Raw genomic sequence first — 13,067 nt, forward strand, 5'->3', positions numbered from 1 at the left:
ACATATTGATATATATAACAGCAATGATTTATACACTGACAAGAATTATGATGGAGGAAATTAAGCTTTGATAGATGTCACAGTCTTTCTTGTTTACTATTAGATTAGGCTTTCCGAGTGTCATTCAGATCCCTCCTTCCCAGAGTTTAACTGAAAACAACATAAGGCTGTTTTTTGGTAAAGTGATACCTTTACAAAATACTGTAAACCATCCTGTTTATATTAAATTAATACCATACTGTCTTCCTCTTATATGTAATTCCAATCCTGTTTCCTTACAAAAAAAAAAAAAAGAGGAAAGAACTTTATAGCACTAATTCACTATTGATTTTCCTCAGGCTTATCTATTCCATGTAATAAAGCTATTCTCCAAAGAGATATAGGAACTATTTATGTGAGGAAAAAATGGATTATCTTTGTGTTCCTTCTGTTTCTCTGCTTTCTCAGTTGGTGTTTTCAAATCCCTGATGGATATCAGTGGCAGGTCTTATATTCCTAAATATAGGCTTTGATTAATCCTATCACATATACCTCCACAGCACAGAATGATCTATTTTACTTTAAAATTTATGATTCCTTACTACAACTTGTTTTTGGCCATCATAAAACTATAATTCCCAAATATTTTCAAAACTTGGGAGAGGTAGGAAAAATGTTTCTGAGAATAATAAACAGAAGCAGAAAGGTCTCCTAGCTCTCTAATCATCCATCACTGTTACCCTGGGCAAGACATTCTACTTTTTTGGATCTCATTTTATACACACACACACACACACACACACACACACACACAATGTAGAAACTGCATTAAATGATTTCAAAAGGCTCTTTCACACAGACATAGAGAATAGACTTGAGGCTATGGGGAGGGGGAAGGGTAAGCTGGGATGAAGTGAGAGAGTAACATTGACATATATACACTACCAAATGTAAAATAGACAGCTAGTGGGAAGCAGCCGCATAGCACAGGGAGATCAGCTCACAGCTTTGTGACCACCTAGAGGAGTGGGATAAGGAGGGTGGGAGGGAGATGCAAGAGGGAGGGGATATGGGGATATATGTATACATGTAGCTGATTCACTTTGTTATACAGCAGAAACTAACACAACATTGTAAAGCAATTATACTCCAATAGAGATGTTTAAAAAAAAGGCTCTTTCAATTCCTTGTGCATCTATATGAAATTTCCTATCAAATTTGAAAAGTTGTGACAAAGTAAAAGGCAATGTCCCTTCAACACTATGTGGTTTCCTGGAGTCCTCTAGTGACTGAGAGAAGGATATCTGAATACACAGCATACAAATGCCTAATCCCAAAAAGGCTTAGAAAATCTCTTTGCTTACAATTTCCATGAAAAGTCCTGAGAACTCTAGCACTATCCTCTGAAATTTCAGTGCTGTGAAATAGAATGAAAATAAAAACTATACCAGGGGTTCTCACATTTGGAAACATATGGGGAGATATTTGGTGATCACAATGGCTGGGGGATTGTAACTTGTGTTTGGGTGAGAGGTAGTTACGGGGAAATAGATATAAAACATCCTGACATGCTTGGACCAGACCTGCACAAAGAATTATCTCATCCAAAGTACCTATGGTGCCCTGGAAGAGAAATGCTGCTGTATTATGCCTGGGGAAGCCTTTAGGACCCTGCCATCTCAGGAAAGAAGGTAGGATGCTCTAGTTTTTTTGGTTATAATTGCAGAAATACATTGAAGGTTATTTTAATTTCCACGCCAACTATGATTTAGAGTCTAATTCAGTTTCTTCTTACAGAATAAGTAGTCAGGAGAAATGTAAAGAATAATTCCAGCTTTTAGTGTACACGAATGACCTCAGAAAGAAAGTTAACTGCTTACCCAAGTCACAGGCTTGGGGCAGACAAAGCATCTTTAAACCAGACTGCTTCACTCAAATACCATGAGATCAATGCCCATTATTAGAGGGGTGTGTTGGTCCTTTAGTCCTTTCCATAAAACAAAAATTGTTGAGCATCTTTGCCTTGTTTATGCCTCAATGTTGTCTGTATTTTCTCAGTTCTTAGTATTTGGGCTTCATTTCTTATTTCCTGCTCTGTGCTCACCCCTTGAACCTGACGGCTAAACTGGATTTAAGCCCCTTTTCTTGGCATGGTTTGCATTTGCACTCTGGTTTTACCTACTTCTCTTGGCAATTACCTCAAGTTGGTGTGACTTAAGCTCTGGTCTTTGAAACTGAGCAGTGCCTCAGTTTTGCTAGCATCCTTGCTAGCTCCGCACTGGTCCCACACAAAGAAAGGCTAGACAATCTACTTCACATTTCCCCAAATATTCACATTTTACATCTCTTCTTGACAGGAATCATCACGATGGAGTTGTTAATTCTTTTTTTCTGGATTTTTTCCTCAACGTGTTCTTTTTGGTTGAATTCTTTTAAACTATTCCCAGTGACTATTGACTTTTAGGTAGCAAATATTCTCTTAACATACTGTGTTCATTAATATGGCATTTATCAAAAGGCAAAAGAGAATGGCAACTATCCATGTTTTATGACAAAGCTGACAGAATTATAAGAGAATGAAAAGGACCAACCTGTTTCTAAGAATCAGACTCCTTGGACTCAAGTCACCATGGACTATTTCTGCTTTGTGTAGTTTCTCCATCATTGTCAAGAGGTTACAAATAATCAACACTATCATTTCATGGGTAATAAGTTCACTGTATTGAAGAAGATCCTGGAAATAGAAGGACAGAAAACTATTTCTTTTTTTTTTTCTATTTCTTAATTTGGGGTGACTTACACTCAATACCTTGCTTACCACTGCCCTGTACTCTTCCTTGTTGTTCTCTATTAGAATGTCGGCTCCTTTGTAGGTTGGGTTTTTGTCCCATTTTTAATAATGCTGCTTTCCAATTAGATTGTTTATAAGGATTTAATGAAATAATGGATGAAGAGCATCAAGGGTGAGCCTGGCCCATAATAGGTGTTCTATAAATGGTAGTTTTAAAATACCATCATTCTAACCATTTTGGAGAATTTGTATTACCATCAAAATTGTAGCAAAACCATCACTATGTTGTACACCTGAAACTAATATAACATTGTCTATCAACTATACTTCAATTTAAAAAGAGATGAGAAATAAAAACCTCGGAAACACTAAACTAAAAAAAGGCAGTAAAACTTTCTTAAGAACATTCCAAAGAATAAAATGATATATTGTGGGGAGTTCCCTGGTGGCCTAGTGGTTAGGATTCTGGCCTTTCACTGCCAAGGGCCTGGGTTCAGTCCCTGGTTGGGGTACTGAGATACCGCAAGCCGTGTGGTGTGGCCAAAAAAGATATATTGTGTTTGGGTTCCAAAAATGATCCAGGGGGAAAGTATACATAGAACAAGAGTGGCAAAAATAGACCTCTGGTTTCCATTCCTCACATAAGGAGCTTGGAAGTTACCACTGTCCTAGCATGTAAAAAGCTGAGCCAACTGAAAAATCAACAACTCCTTTAGGATCTGTAAGCATAGGGGAGCCCCACATTTTTGTGAACTTTACCTCTAGGAGCCAGACCAGGTTCTCACAGTAAATATCACAGAAAAATTCCCCTAGTGCTTCCAGCAGCGAGAGAGGAAAAAAGAACCATTTGAAATAGGCCACAGCACTCTGTTCTTTTTAACAAGGCCTGCCTTCAGGGGAAACTAGTTAACCAGAGCCTAACCTGCTGGGGCATTTTCAGAGCCTACCTGGGGAAGGGAAATACACAATTCCAGCCCACTCCAGCCACCTTGTCCTACCTAAGTCGGGTGGTGGGGGGTATGGGGGTAGGAAACTGAGAAATTTGTGAAGCTCACAGTCCAAAGGCATAGGCTCGCTGCAAAAGATGATGAATCATAGCACTGTACAACACCTTCCCTCCCCTCACACCTTATCATCATATTACTAAAGGCCTATTTATAGTAGTTCCTTTGACCCAGTACATCATGCCTGGCTATCAAGAAAAAATTACAAGGCATACCAAAAAGCAAAAAACGCAATTTGAACAAGCATCAAAACCAGACATGGCAGGGATGTTGGAATTACCAGACCAGGAATTTAAAACAAAAGTGGACATGAACTGGTGATGGTCACAGTTAGATGACCAGGTCATTACACAATTCTGTCTACTTTTATATGTTTGAAAATTGACATAATAAAAAGTTAAAGGAGGTTCTTGGTCAAAATAACTTGGAAAAAGAAAACAATGCTTTTAACTCATAATTTAATTGGTCTATTTCTAGAAGATTAACAGGAATTCTGTACTAAATTCCTTTGCTAAATGGAGCACAAATCTCTCTACTTGAGGACTTTAAATGATATGTTTTCATATTATTGCAAACCTGAAGGGTGAAGCAGTTTATATATTGGTGCCAAACAATACAGCCATCTTGGTATTGATAACAGATACACAAATTATCACACTCCTCATTTAAACGTTCCTTTAACTTGAAGTTGATATAAAAGTCCCATGGGACAGGTTGAGAAGATACCTGTAAGAAAATATATTTTAAAAATAAGAGTCATTAGAATCTATTGTTATAGTTGGCAGAATGAAAACATTCCCTCCAGCCCTTCCTATATCCCAACAGAAATAATAGTAACGGGATATTTTAAAAGGTAGAAATCTATAATAAAGGACGGAGCAGCAGGAAATTCTGAAAGCTGGAAAGAGAATAATAAGAGGTAACAATCCACTTAACAGATCCAAGAAAGCTGATTCTAGCAGTGGAGAAAGCTGAAAGCAACCATATTTATACTACAAGACCATCTCCCTAGAATATAAAACTGGTGGTACTAATCACCTATAGAAGTAAGGGTGAAGGTGGAGCTAAAACAGGGGTGGTTGAACTCTGTAAAGAGAACATCAGTCCCCAGACTCCCCTCCTGCTCCTGTAGCCCAGCCTAGCCCTGCCTCTCTCTCATTCTTGAAGACCAGAAGTTTATTCCTAGAGAATATAAAACAGAAGGGCTCTGGACTAGAGGACACTGTGCATTGTTGAGGGTGGGAATACCATATGGAGAAGAGGAAGAAGTTTATTATACGTCAAATGTTAAGATGCATCTTCCTGCCCCTCTACTCTCCAGACTAACTTCCCCATGCAGCTTTCAGGAGGCTAGCAGCCAGGATTACATGCTCTAGGCAGGAAACCAGAAGTTTTCTCTGAGGAATCTGATAAACTCAAAAGACCCAAAGATTGAGGATTTTCCAACAAAATGGCCAAGTGAGATCACTGTACAGTGAAGCCTACAGCTGTCAAGGTCCCACCATATAACAGAGCTTTCAACTGGCTTTCAACTTAAATATGAAGAGACAGCCAAAGACTTGAAGAAAGCCTCTAATATGAAAGACAGAGATCAAAACAGACAAAAGGAAACAGATGATGCAGGGAGAAAAAAAAAATTAAAGTATCATTAATATACTCAGAGAGATAAGGAATATTTCATCTTTGAAATGAAGGACAGAATGCTACAAAGAAAGAACATGATAAAAGAAATGAAAAACCCAGTAAAAAGACTGAAAATAAAGTTGACAAAACATTCAGAAAGTAAAGCAAAAAGACAAAGAGAAAATAGGAGAAAAAAAGATAAGGTTTTTAAAGAATCTGTCCAGGAGACCCCAAATCCTAATAAAAGGAATTCTAGAATAAGTGAACAGAAAAGACTGGGGGGAAGAAATAATTTTTTCTTTGAAGATAATTTCTCAGAACTGAAGGAGTCTCCAGATTGAAATGGCCATCAAGTGCCTAGCATATGGGTGAAAATACACTTTTACCAAAGCATGTAATTGTGAAATTTCAGAATGCTGGGGACAAACATAAGATCCTACAAGGATCCAGAGAGAGGGGGAAAAAAAAAAATCACACAGAGAATGGCAAAAGATTTTAAAAGCAAGGTTAGAAGCCAAAAGCTAATGGAGCTTATCTTCAAAATTCTAAAGAAAAAAAGTTTTGAACCTAGAATTCTAATATCCAGCCAACCTACCAATCAAATAAAGATGTGGAATAAGAAATATTTTGACATGCAAGGTTTCAAAAAATTTACATCCTATGCATCCTTTCTCAGGAAGCTACTAAAATATGAGGACTTAAACCAAGAAAGGAAAAGAAAACGGGATCCAACGTAACTAGGCATTCAATATAAAAAAGAGGTCATGTGAATCCCTGGGATGATGGTGAATGGAAATTTCAAGGTAATATAGTGTGTGTGTGTGTGTATACGTGTCAAGCCTAGAATGTAACTTGTCCAGATTGGAGCGAGCCAGAAAATTTCAGATGTCCTCAAAAAGATAAAATTGATGTAACACCTGACATGTTTGGACACATTGAGAGATTTACACAATACCCTCTCATTTTTTTTTTTTTTTTTTGCGGTACGCGGGCCTCTCACTGCTGTGGCCTCTCCCGTTGCCGGAGCACAGGCTCTGGACGCGCAGCCCCAGCGGCCATGGCTCACGGGCCCAGCTGCTCCGCGGCATGTGGGATCCTCCCGGACTGGGGCACGAACCCACGTTCATCGGCAGGCGGACTCTCAACCAATGCGCCACCAGGGAAGCCACACCCTCTCATTTTTGATATCTCATCTTGGCATATAATGGTGAGTGATTTCTTTATGCATCACTGACTTTCCTATAAGGAAGCTTATAGACTATGAAAAGGATCTTATGGAACCATGGGGTCACAGTTACTGCTTCAACCAACATTATTTACAAAGAAATTGAAATAACAGAGAATCAGTCCCACCTTTATTATGGTTAACTCTGCAGAGTTTCTTGGCGTCACCCAGAATAATTTGTAGTCTTCACATATCAGGTATTGTTGTTTAATGCAATAATCCTCATTATCTGTTGAGAAGGTTTGATTCCATTTCAAAATCACTGTGAATATGTATAGCCCCCTAGCTTTTACTTCCTGGCTTAAGGGCTAAAGGCACTCACTTTATATTTGCCAGTTAGTAGCATCTAGAATAGTTTTCAAAATCATTTGTTAAAAACTGAAAGAGGGGATAAAAAAATTGAAAGAGGGGAAGACAGAATTCCTATTGTTACTGGGACATGAACTTATCAATGTGTCAACTCCTATAATGTTTCTTACATTCTAGAAATATTGATTGTACTTAAGCATCAAATTCAAGTACAAATAATCACTTATTTGTATATTGTCATACACAAAAGGACATGCATTCAACGATACTTACCTAATTCAATTTCCTTCTCTATTTCCAAATTAGGCATTGGTTTATCTTCTACAAAAAACTCTGTAGAGGTACTCAGCTCCGGTAGGGATTTTAGTAGTTGTCTGCGATACTGTGAACACCAGGGTGACTGAGTAGGGCTGTCTGCAGGAAAAAAAATGTTCAAAAAAATTATCCCAAAACTTAAAATGGGTATTATAACAGAGGAGGGAGAAAAAAAACCATGATCGCATGATCAATACTGCTAACCTAACAAGACTCATCTATCTCAGGTCTTTATAATACCGAATTCAGTTAGTACTCACTTATTCTAGAGATTTCACAATTTATGGCAACTTTTCTAGAGAAGAAATACTTATACCTCAGTTTGCTCTGATAAATAAGTGTTCACTGGACGTGGATATAGATATTTGTTTACAAATGGTATATATGAACCTACCTGCAGTCTCACTAGTGAGCTCCAGTTTCTCAGGAATTTGAAGACATTTGATGGAGGAGGTGCTTGTAACTGAGGCAGAAGATCCAGAGAACCCAGAGGAGTGTGTGGCTTCACCGCTGTCTTCAATAATTGGGCTGAAAGAACCACAGATGAGTCAATGCTCAAGGGGGTAATTTATATCAACTTATCTTTATTATACTTTTATTTGCTATTCAATAGTCTCAATTTTAAAGTCCATTATTTTCCTGAAAAAAAAAAAAGATTCATAATCAGAATCTAGGTAACTTTACCTACTCTGGTTGAAAAGCAATGCCAAGCATTAAATTTATGTTTTATTAACCTAATCTATAGGAAATGCCTTCTTCTACGTCTATTCTAAACTGACTGAGAAAAACTAAGACACTAACTTCCTCTTTATCCATTCTTTGGACTTTTTAACTCTTCAATAAGCAAAGGTCAAGAAAGAAAAAGCGAAATTATTCAAGGTGAATACATGCTAGAAAATGTGAAAAAAGTTTGAAAATACAGTTTTAAAAGCACAAAATGGCAAATTAAAGAATATTCCTGGGCTTCCCTGGTGGCACAGTGGTTAAGAATCCGCCTGCCAATGCAGGCGACACAGGTTTGAACCCTGGTCCGGGAAGATCCCACATGCCGCGGAGCAACTAAGTCCGTGAGCCACAACTACTGAGCCTGCGCTCTAGAGCCCGCAAGCCACAACTAATGAGTCCACGTGCCACAACTACTGAAGCCCGTCCTGGAGCCCATGCTCCGCAACAAGAGAAGCCACTGCAATAAGAAGCCACGCACCACAATGAAGAGTACCCCCACTCGCCACAACTAGAGAAAGCCCGCACACAGCAATGAAGACCCAATGCAGCCCAAAATAAATAAATAAAAACTATTTCTAAAACTGGAATGTTTGTTTAAATCAGGTGGCTTTTAAATATGGAGAGATCACAAGGCTTAGTCCCTGGCTCTCTATGCCATTCCCCCCCTCTTCTTTATTCATTTCCATCTCTCTACCAAAAGATATTTTAAAAAACATGTCTCCAGTGGAGTCAAGATGGCTACCAGGAGGACGAGAAATTCGTGTCTCCTCACAACTAGGGCACCTACCAGGCACTGGTGGGGGACCACAGACATCTCAGGGGACGGGAGGAACCCCCAGCCACCGGGTAGGACGTGGGGCGTGGGGGGAGTGAAGGGGGAAGAGAAGTGGAGGGGGACCAGACTGGCGCCCCTGAGAGGCTGCTGGGGGAGGGTAAGGGATCCCACCCCGAAAGGGGGAAACTGGGGAACCATTAGGAGGGCAGAGGATCAAAAGGGAGCATGGCCAGGTTTCCACTGCCCACTTGGACCCCCAGGAACCTGCTGAGATGCTGGGCCTGATCCTCTCCCCACTGAGGCCCTCTCCAGACGCGCGGGTCCTGAAGGAGTGGGAGGGAGGGAAGAGGGAGCAAAAGTAAAGGTTGGACTTCAGGGACCAACACCCCTGAGGGGTGTCTGGGGGAGGAGGAGTTCCTACACCCAGCAGGACCCACCCATGGTTAGGGGTCCAGTGCCCCAGTGGGGGGCGGGTGGGGAAGACCCTGGCAGAGACCATGGGGGAGGGGCATGAAGAAACGGAAGGTAACACGGCCAGTGCCTTCCCTGTCCACTTAGGCACTGGGAAGCCTGTTGGGGTCCAGGGCCTAATCCTCTGCCCTCAGTGCCTCCCTCCTGCCCTGGAGAGCCCAAGCCCTGCCCCTACACCCTCACTCAGGGCCCTACCTCCAAACCCGAACGCCACACTCTACAGGTCCTTCTTTCCACGTGCTGCCTACCCGCTTCTGTGCAGGTCCTAAGCAGAGGCCCCGCCCCATGCTTGAATGTCATCCCGCCTAGGCCCCACCCCATGCTCAAACGTCACCCCCACGCCCTAGGTCCCGCCCCACCCTAAACCCCACCCCCGCCTAAACTCCTCCCCCAGAGTCAAGGTTTTTTTTCTTTTCTTCTCTTTTAGATTGGGTTCTGTTTTACCTTGTTGACTCACTGCTGTTGATTCTTTTATAATTTTTCTTAATAAACCTTTTATTATTCTAATTTTATTTTATTCTTTATACTTTGTTAGTGAAAGAACTTCTTTCACTTTTGGCTTCTTCCCCACCCCACCCCCCTTGTTTTTCCTTTTTTCTGCTGCGGTTTTATTTTACCTTGTTGCAGTTGCTTCAATTATAGTTTATTTTTCCTAATATATTTTTTATCTTTCTAATTTTATTTTGTTTTTTATTCTTTGATACTGTACTGCTCCTTTTTTTCTTTCTTTCTTCCTTTTTTTTTTTTACCATGCCACAAAGCTTACGGGATCTTGGTTCCCAGGCTGGAGGTTGGGCCTGAGCTCCTGTGATGGGAGCTCTGAGTCCAAACCACTGGACTAACAGAGAACCTCAGACCCCAGGGAGTATCAATCGGAGTGAGGCCTCCTGGAGGTCCTCATCTCAGCACCAACACCTGGATATATCCAACTGCCTGCAAACTCCAGTGCTGGACGCCTCAGGCCAAACGACCAATAAAACAGGAATACAACACCACCCATCAAAAAAGAAAAAGAAAAAGAAAGGACAAAAAAACTTGTTACAGACAAAGGAGCAAGGTAAAAACCTACAAGACCAAATTAATGAAGATGAAATAGGCAACCTACCGGAAAAAGAATTCAGAGTAATGATAGTAAAGATGATCCAAAACCTCAGAAACAGAATGGAGAAAATACAAGAAACATTTAACAAGGATCTAGAAGAACTAAAGAGCAAACAAACAGTGATGAACAACACAATTACTGAAATTAAAAATACTCTAGAAGGAATCAATAACAGAATAACTGAGACAGAAGAATGGATAAGTGAGCTGGAAGATAAAATGGTGGAAATAACTGCCAGGGAGCAGAATAAAGAAAAAAGAATGGGGCTTCCCTGGTGGCGCAGTGGTTGAGAGTCCGCCTGCTGATGCAGGGGATGCGGGTTCGTGCCCCGGTCCGGGAAGATCCCACATGCTGCAGAGCGGCTGGGCCCGTGAGCCATGGCTGCTGAGCCTGCGCATCTGGAGCCTGTGCTCCGCAACGGGAGAGGCCACACCAGTGAGAGGCCTGCGTAGCAAAAAAAAAAAGAAAAAAGAAAAAAGAATGAAAAGAATTGAGGACACTCTCAGAGACTCTGGGACAACATTAAACGCACCAACATTCGAATTATAGGGGTCCCAGAAAAAGAAGAGGAAAAGATAGGGTCTGAGAAAATATTTGAAGAGATTATAGTTGAAAACTTCCCTATCATGAGAAAGGAAATAGTCAATCAAGTCCAGGAAGCACAGAGAGTACCATACAGGATAAACCCAAAGAGAAACATGCCGAGACATATATTAATCAAACTATCAAAAATTAAATAAAAAGAAAAAATACTGAAAGCAGCAAGGGAAAAGCAACAAATAACATATAAAGGAATCCCCATAGGTTAACAGCTGATTTTTCAGCAGAAACTCTGCAAGCCAGAAGCGAGTGGCAGGATATATTTAAAGTGATAAAAGGGAAAAACCTACAACCAAGATTACTCTACCCAACAAGGACCTCATTCAGATTTGACAGAGAAGTTAAAACATTTACAAACAAGCAAAAGTTAAGAGAATTCAGCACCACCAAACCAGCTTTACAACAAATGCTAAAGGAACTTCTCTAGGCAGGAAACGCAAGAGAAGGAAAAGACCTACAATAACAAACCCAACAATTAAGAAAATGGTCATAGGAACATACATATCGATAATTACCTTAAATGTAAATGGGTTAAATGCTCCAACCAAAAGACACAGACTGGCTGAATGGATACAAAAACAAGATCCATACATATGCTGCCTACAAGAGACCTACTTCAGACCTAGGGACTCATACAGACTGAAGGTGAGGGGATGGAAAAAGATATTCCATGCAAATGGAAATCAAAACAAAGCTGGAGTAGCAATTCTCATATCAGACAAAACAGACTTTAAAATAAAGACTATTACAAGAGGCAAAGAAGGACACTACATAATGATCAAGGGATCAATCTAAGAAGAAGCTATAACAATTGTAAATATTTATGCACCCAACATAGGAGCACCTCAATACAGAAGGCAAATGCTAAGAGCCACAAAAGGGGAAATCGACAGTAACACAATAATAGTAGGGGACATTAACACCCCACTTTCACCCATGGACAGATCATCCAAAATGAAAATAAATAAGGAAACACAAGCTTTAAATGACACATTAAAAAAGATGGACTTAATTGACATTTATAGGACATGCCATCCAAAAACAACAGAATACACTTTCTTCTCAAGTGCTCATGGAACATTCTCCAGGATAGACTATATCTTGGGTCACAAATCAAGCCTTGGTAAATTTAAGAAAACTGAAATCATTATCAAGTATCTTTTCCGACCACAATGCTATGAGACTAGATATCAATTACAGGAGAAGAACTGTAAAAAATACAAACACATGGAGGCTAAACAATATGCTACTAAATAACCAAGAGATCACTGAAGAAATCAAACAGGAAATCAAAAAATACCTAGAAACAAATGACAATGAAAACATGACAACCCAAAACTTATGGGATGCAGCAAAAGCAGTTCTAAGAGGGAAATTCACAGCAATACAATCCTACCTCAAGAAACAAGAAAAATCTCAAATAAACAACCTAAACTTACACTTAAAGCAACGAGAGAAAGAAGAACCAAAAAACCCCAAAGTTAGCCGAAGGAAAGAAATCATAAAGACCAGATCAGAAATAAATGAAAAAGAAATGAAAGAAACAATAGGAAAGATTAATAAAACTAAAAGCTGGTTCTTTAAGAAGATAAACAAAATTGATAAACCATTAGCCAGACTCAAGAAGAAAAAAAGGGAGAAGACTCAAATCAATAGAATTAGAAATGAAAAAGAAGTAACAACTGACACTGCAGAAATACAAAGGATCATGAGAGATTACTACAAGCAACTATATGCCAATAAAATGGACAACCTGGAAGAAATGGACAAATTCTTAGAAAAGCACAACCTCCTGAGACTGAACCAGGAAGAAATAGGATATATAAACAGATCAATTACAAGCACTGAAATTGAAACTGTGATTTAAAATCTTCCAACAAACAAAAGCCCAGGACCAGATGGCTTCACAGGCGAATTCTATCAAACATTTAGAGAAGAGCCAACACCTATCCTTCTCAAACTCTTCCAAAATATAGCAGAGGGAGGAACACTCCCAAACTCATTCTATGAGGCCACCAGCACCCTGATACCAAAATCAGACAAAGATGTCACAAAAATTGAAAATTACAGGCCAATATCTCTGATGAACATAAATGCAAAACCCTCAACAAAATACTAGCAAACAGAATCCAACAGCACATTAGAAG

The 13,067-nt window shown here is 39.8% G+C and overlaps 1 protein-coding gene across 3 annotated transcripts in view; it reads right to left on the reverse strand.

Moving 5' to 3' along the window:
- The window catches only part of BUB1B (BUB1 mitotic checkpoint serine/threonine kinase B), a 62,641-nt gene that overhangs the window by 8,481 nt on the left and 41,093 nt on the right, over positions 1-13,067 (reverse strand). For all 3 annotated transcript variants that reach the window (XM_032624035.1, XM_032624034.1, XM_032624037.1), the window contains exons 16-20: positions 7,641-7,774; positions 7,205-7,345; positions 6,751-6,851; positions 4,351-4,500; positions 2,571-2,713 (exon numbers count right to left, since the gene is read on the reverse strand). In XM_032624035.1, the coding sequence (XP_032479926.1) occupies positions 2,571-2,713; positions 4,351-4,500; positions 6,751-6,851; positions 7,205-7,345; positions 7,641-7,774 (669 nt within the window). The remainder of the gene's footprint in view (positions 1-2,570; positions 2,714-4,350; positions 4,501-6,750; positions 6,852-7,204; positions 7,346-7,640; positions 7,775-13,067) is intronic.

This window comes from Phocoena sinus, chromosome 2, assembly GCF_008692025.1.
Source record: "Phocoena sinus isolate mPhoSin1 chromosome 2, mPhoSin1.pri, whole genome shotgun sequence".
NCBI lineage: Eukaryota > Metazoa > Chordata > Mammalia > Artiodactyla > Phocoenidae > Phocoena > Phocoena sinus.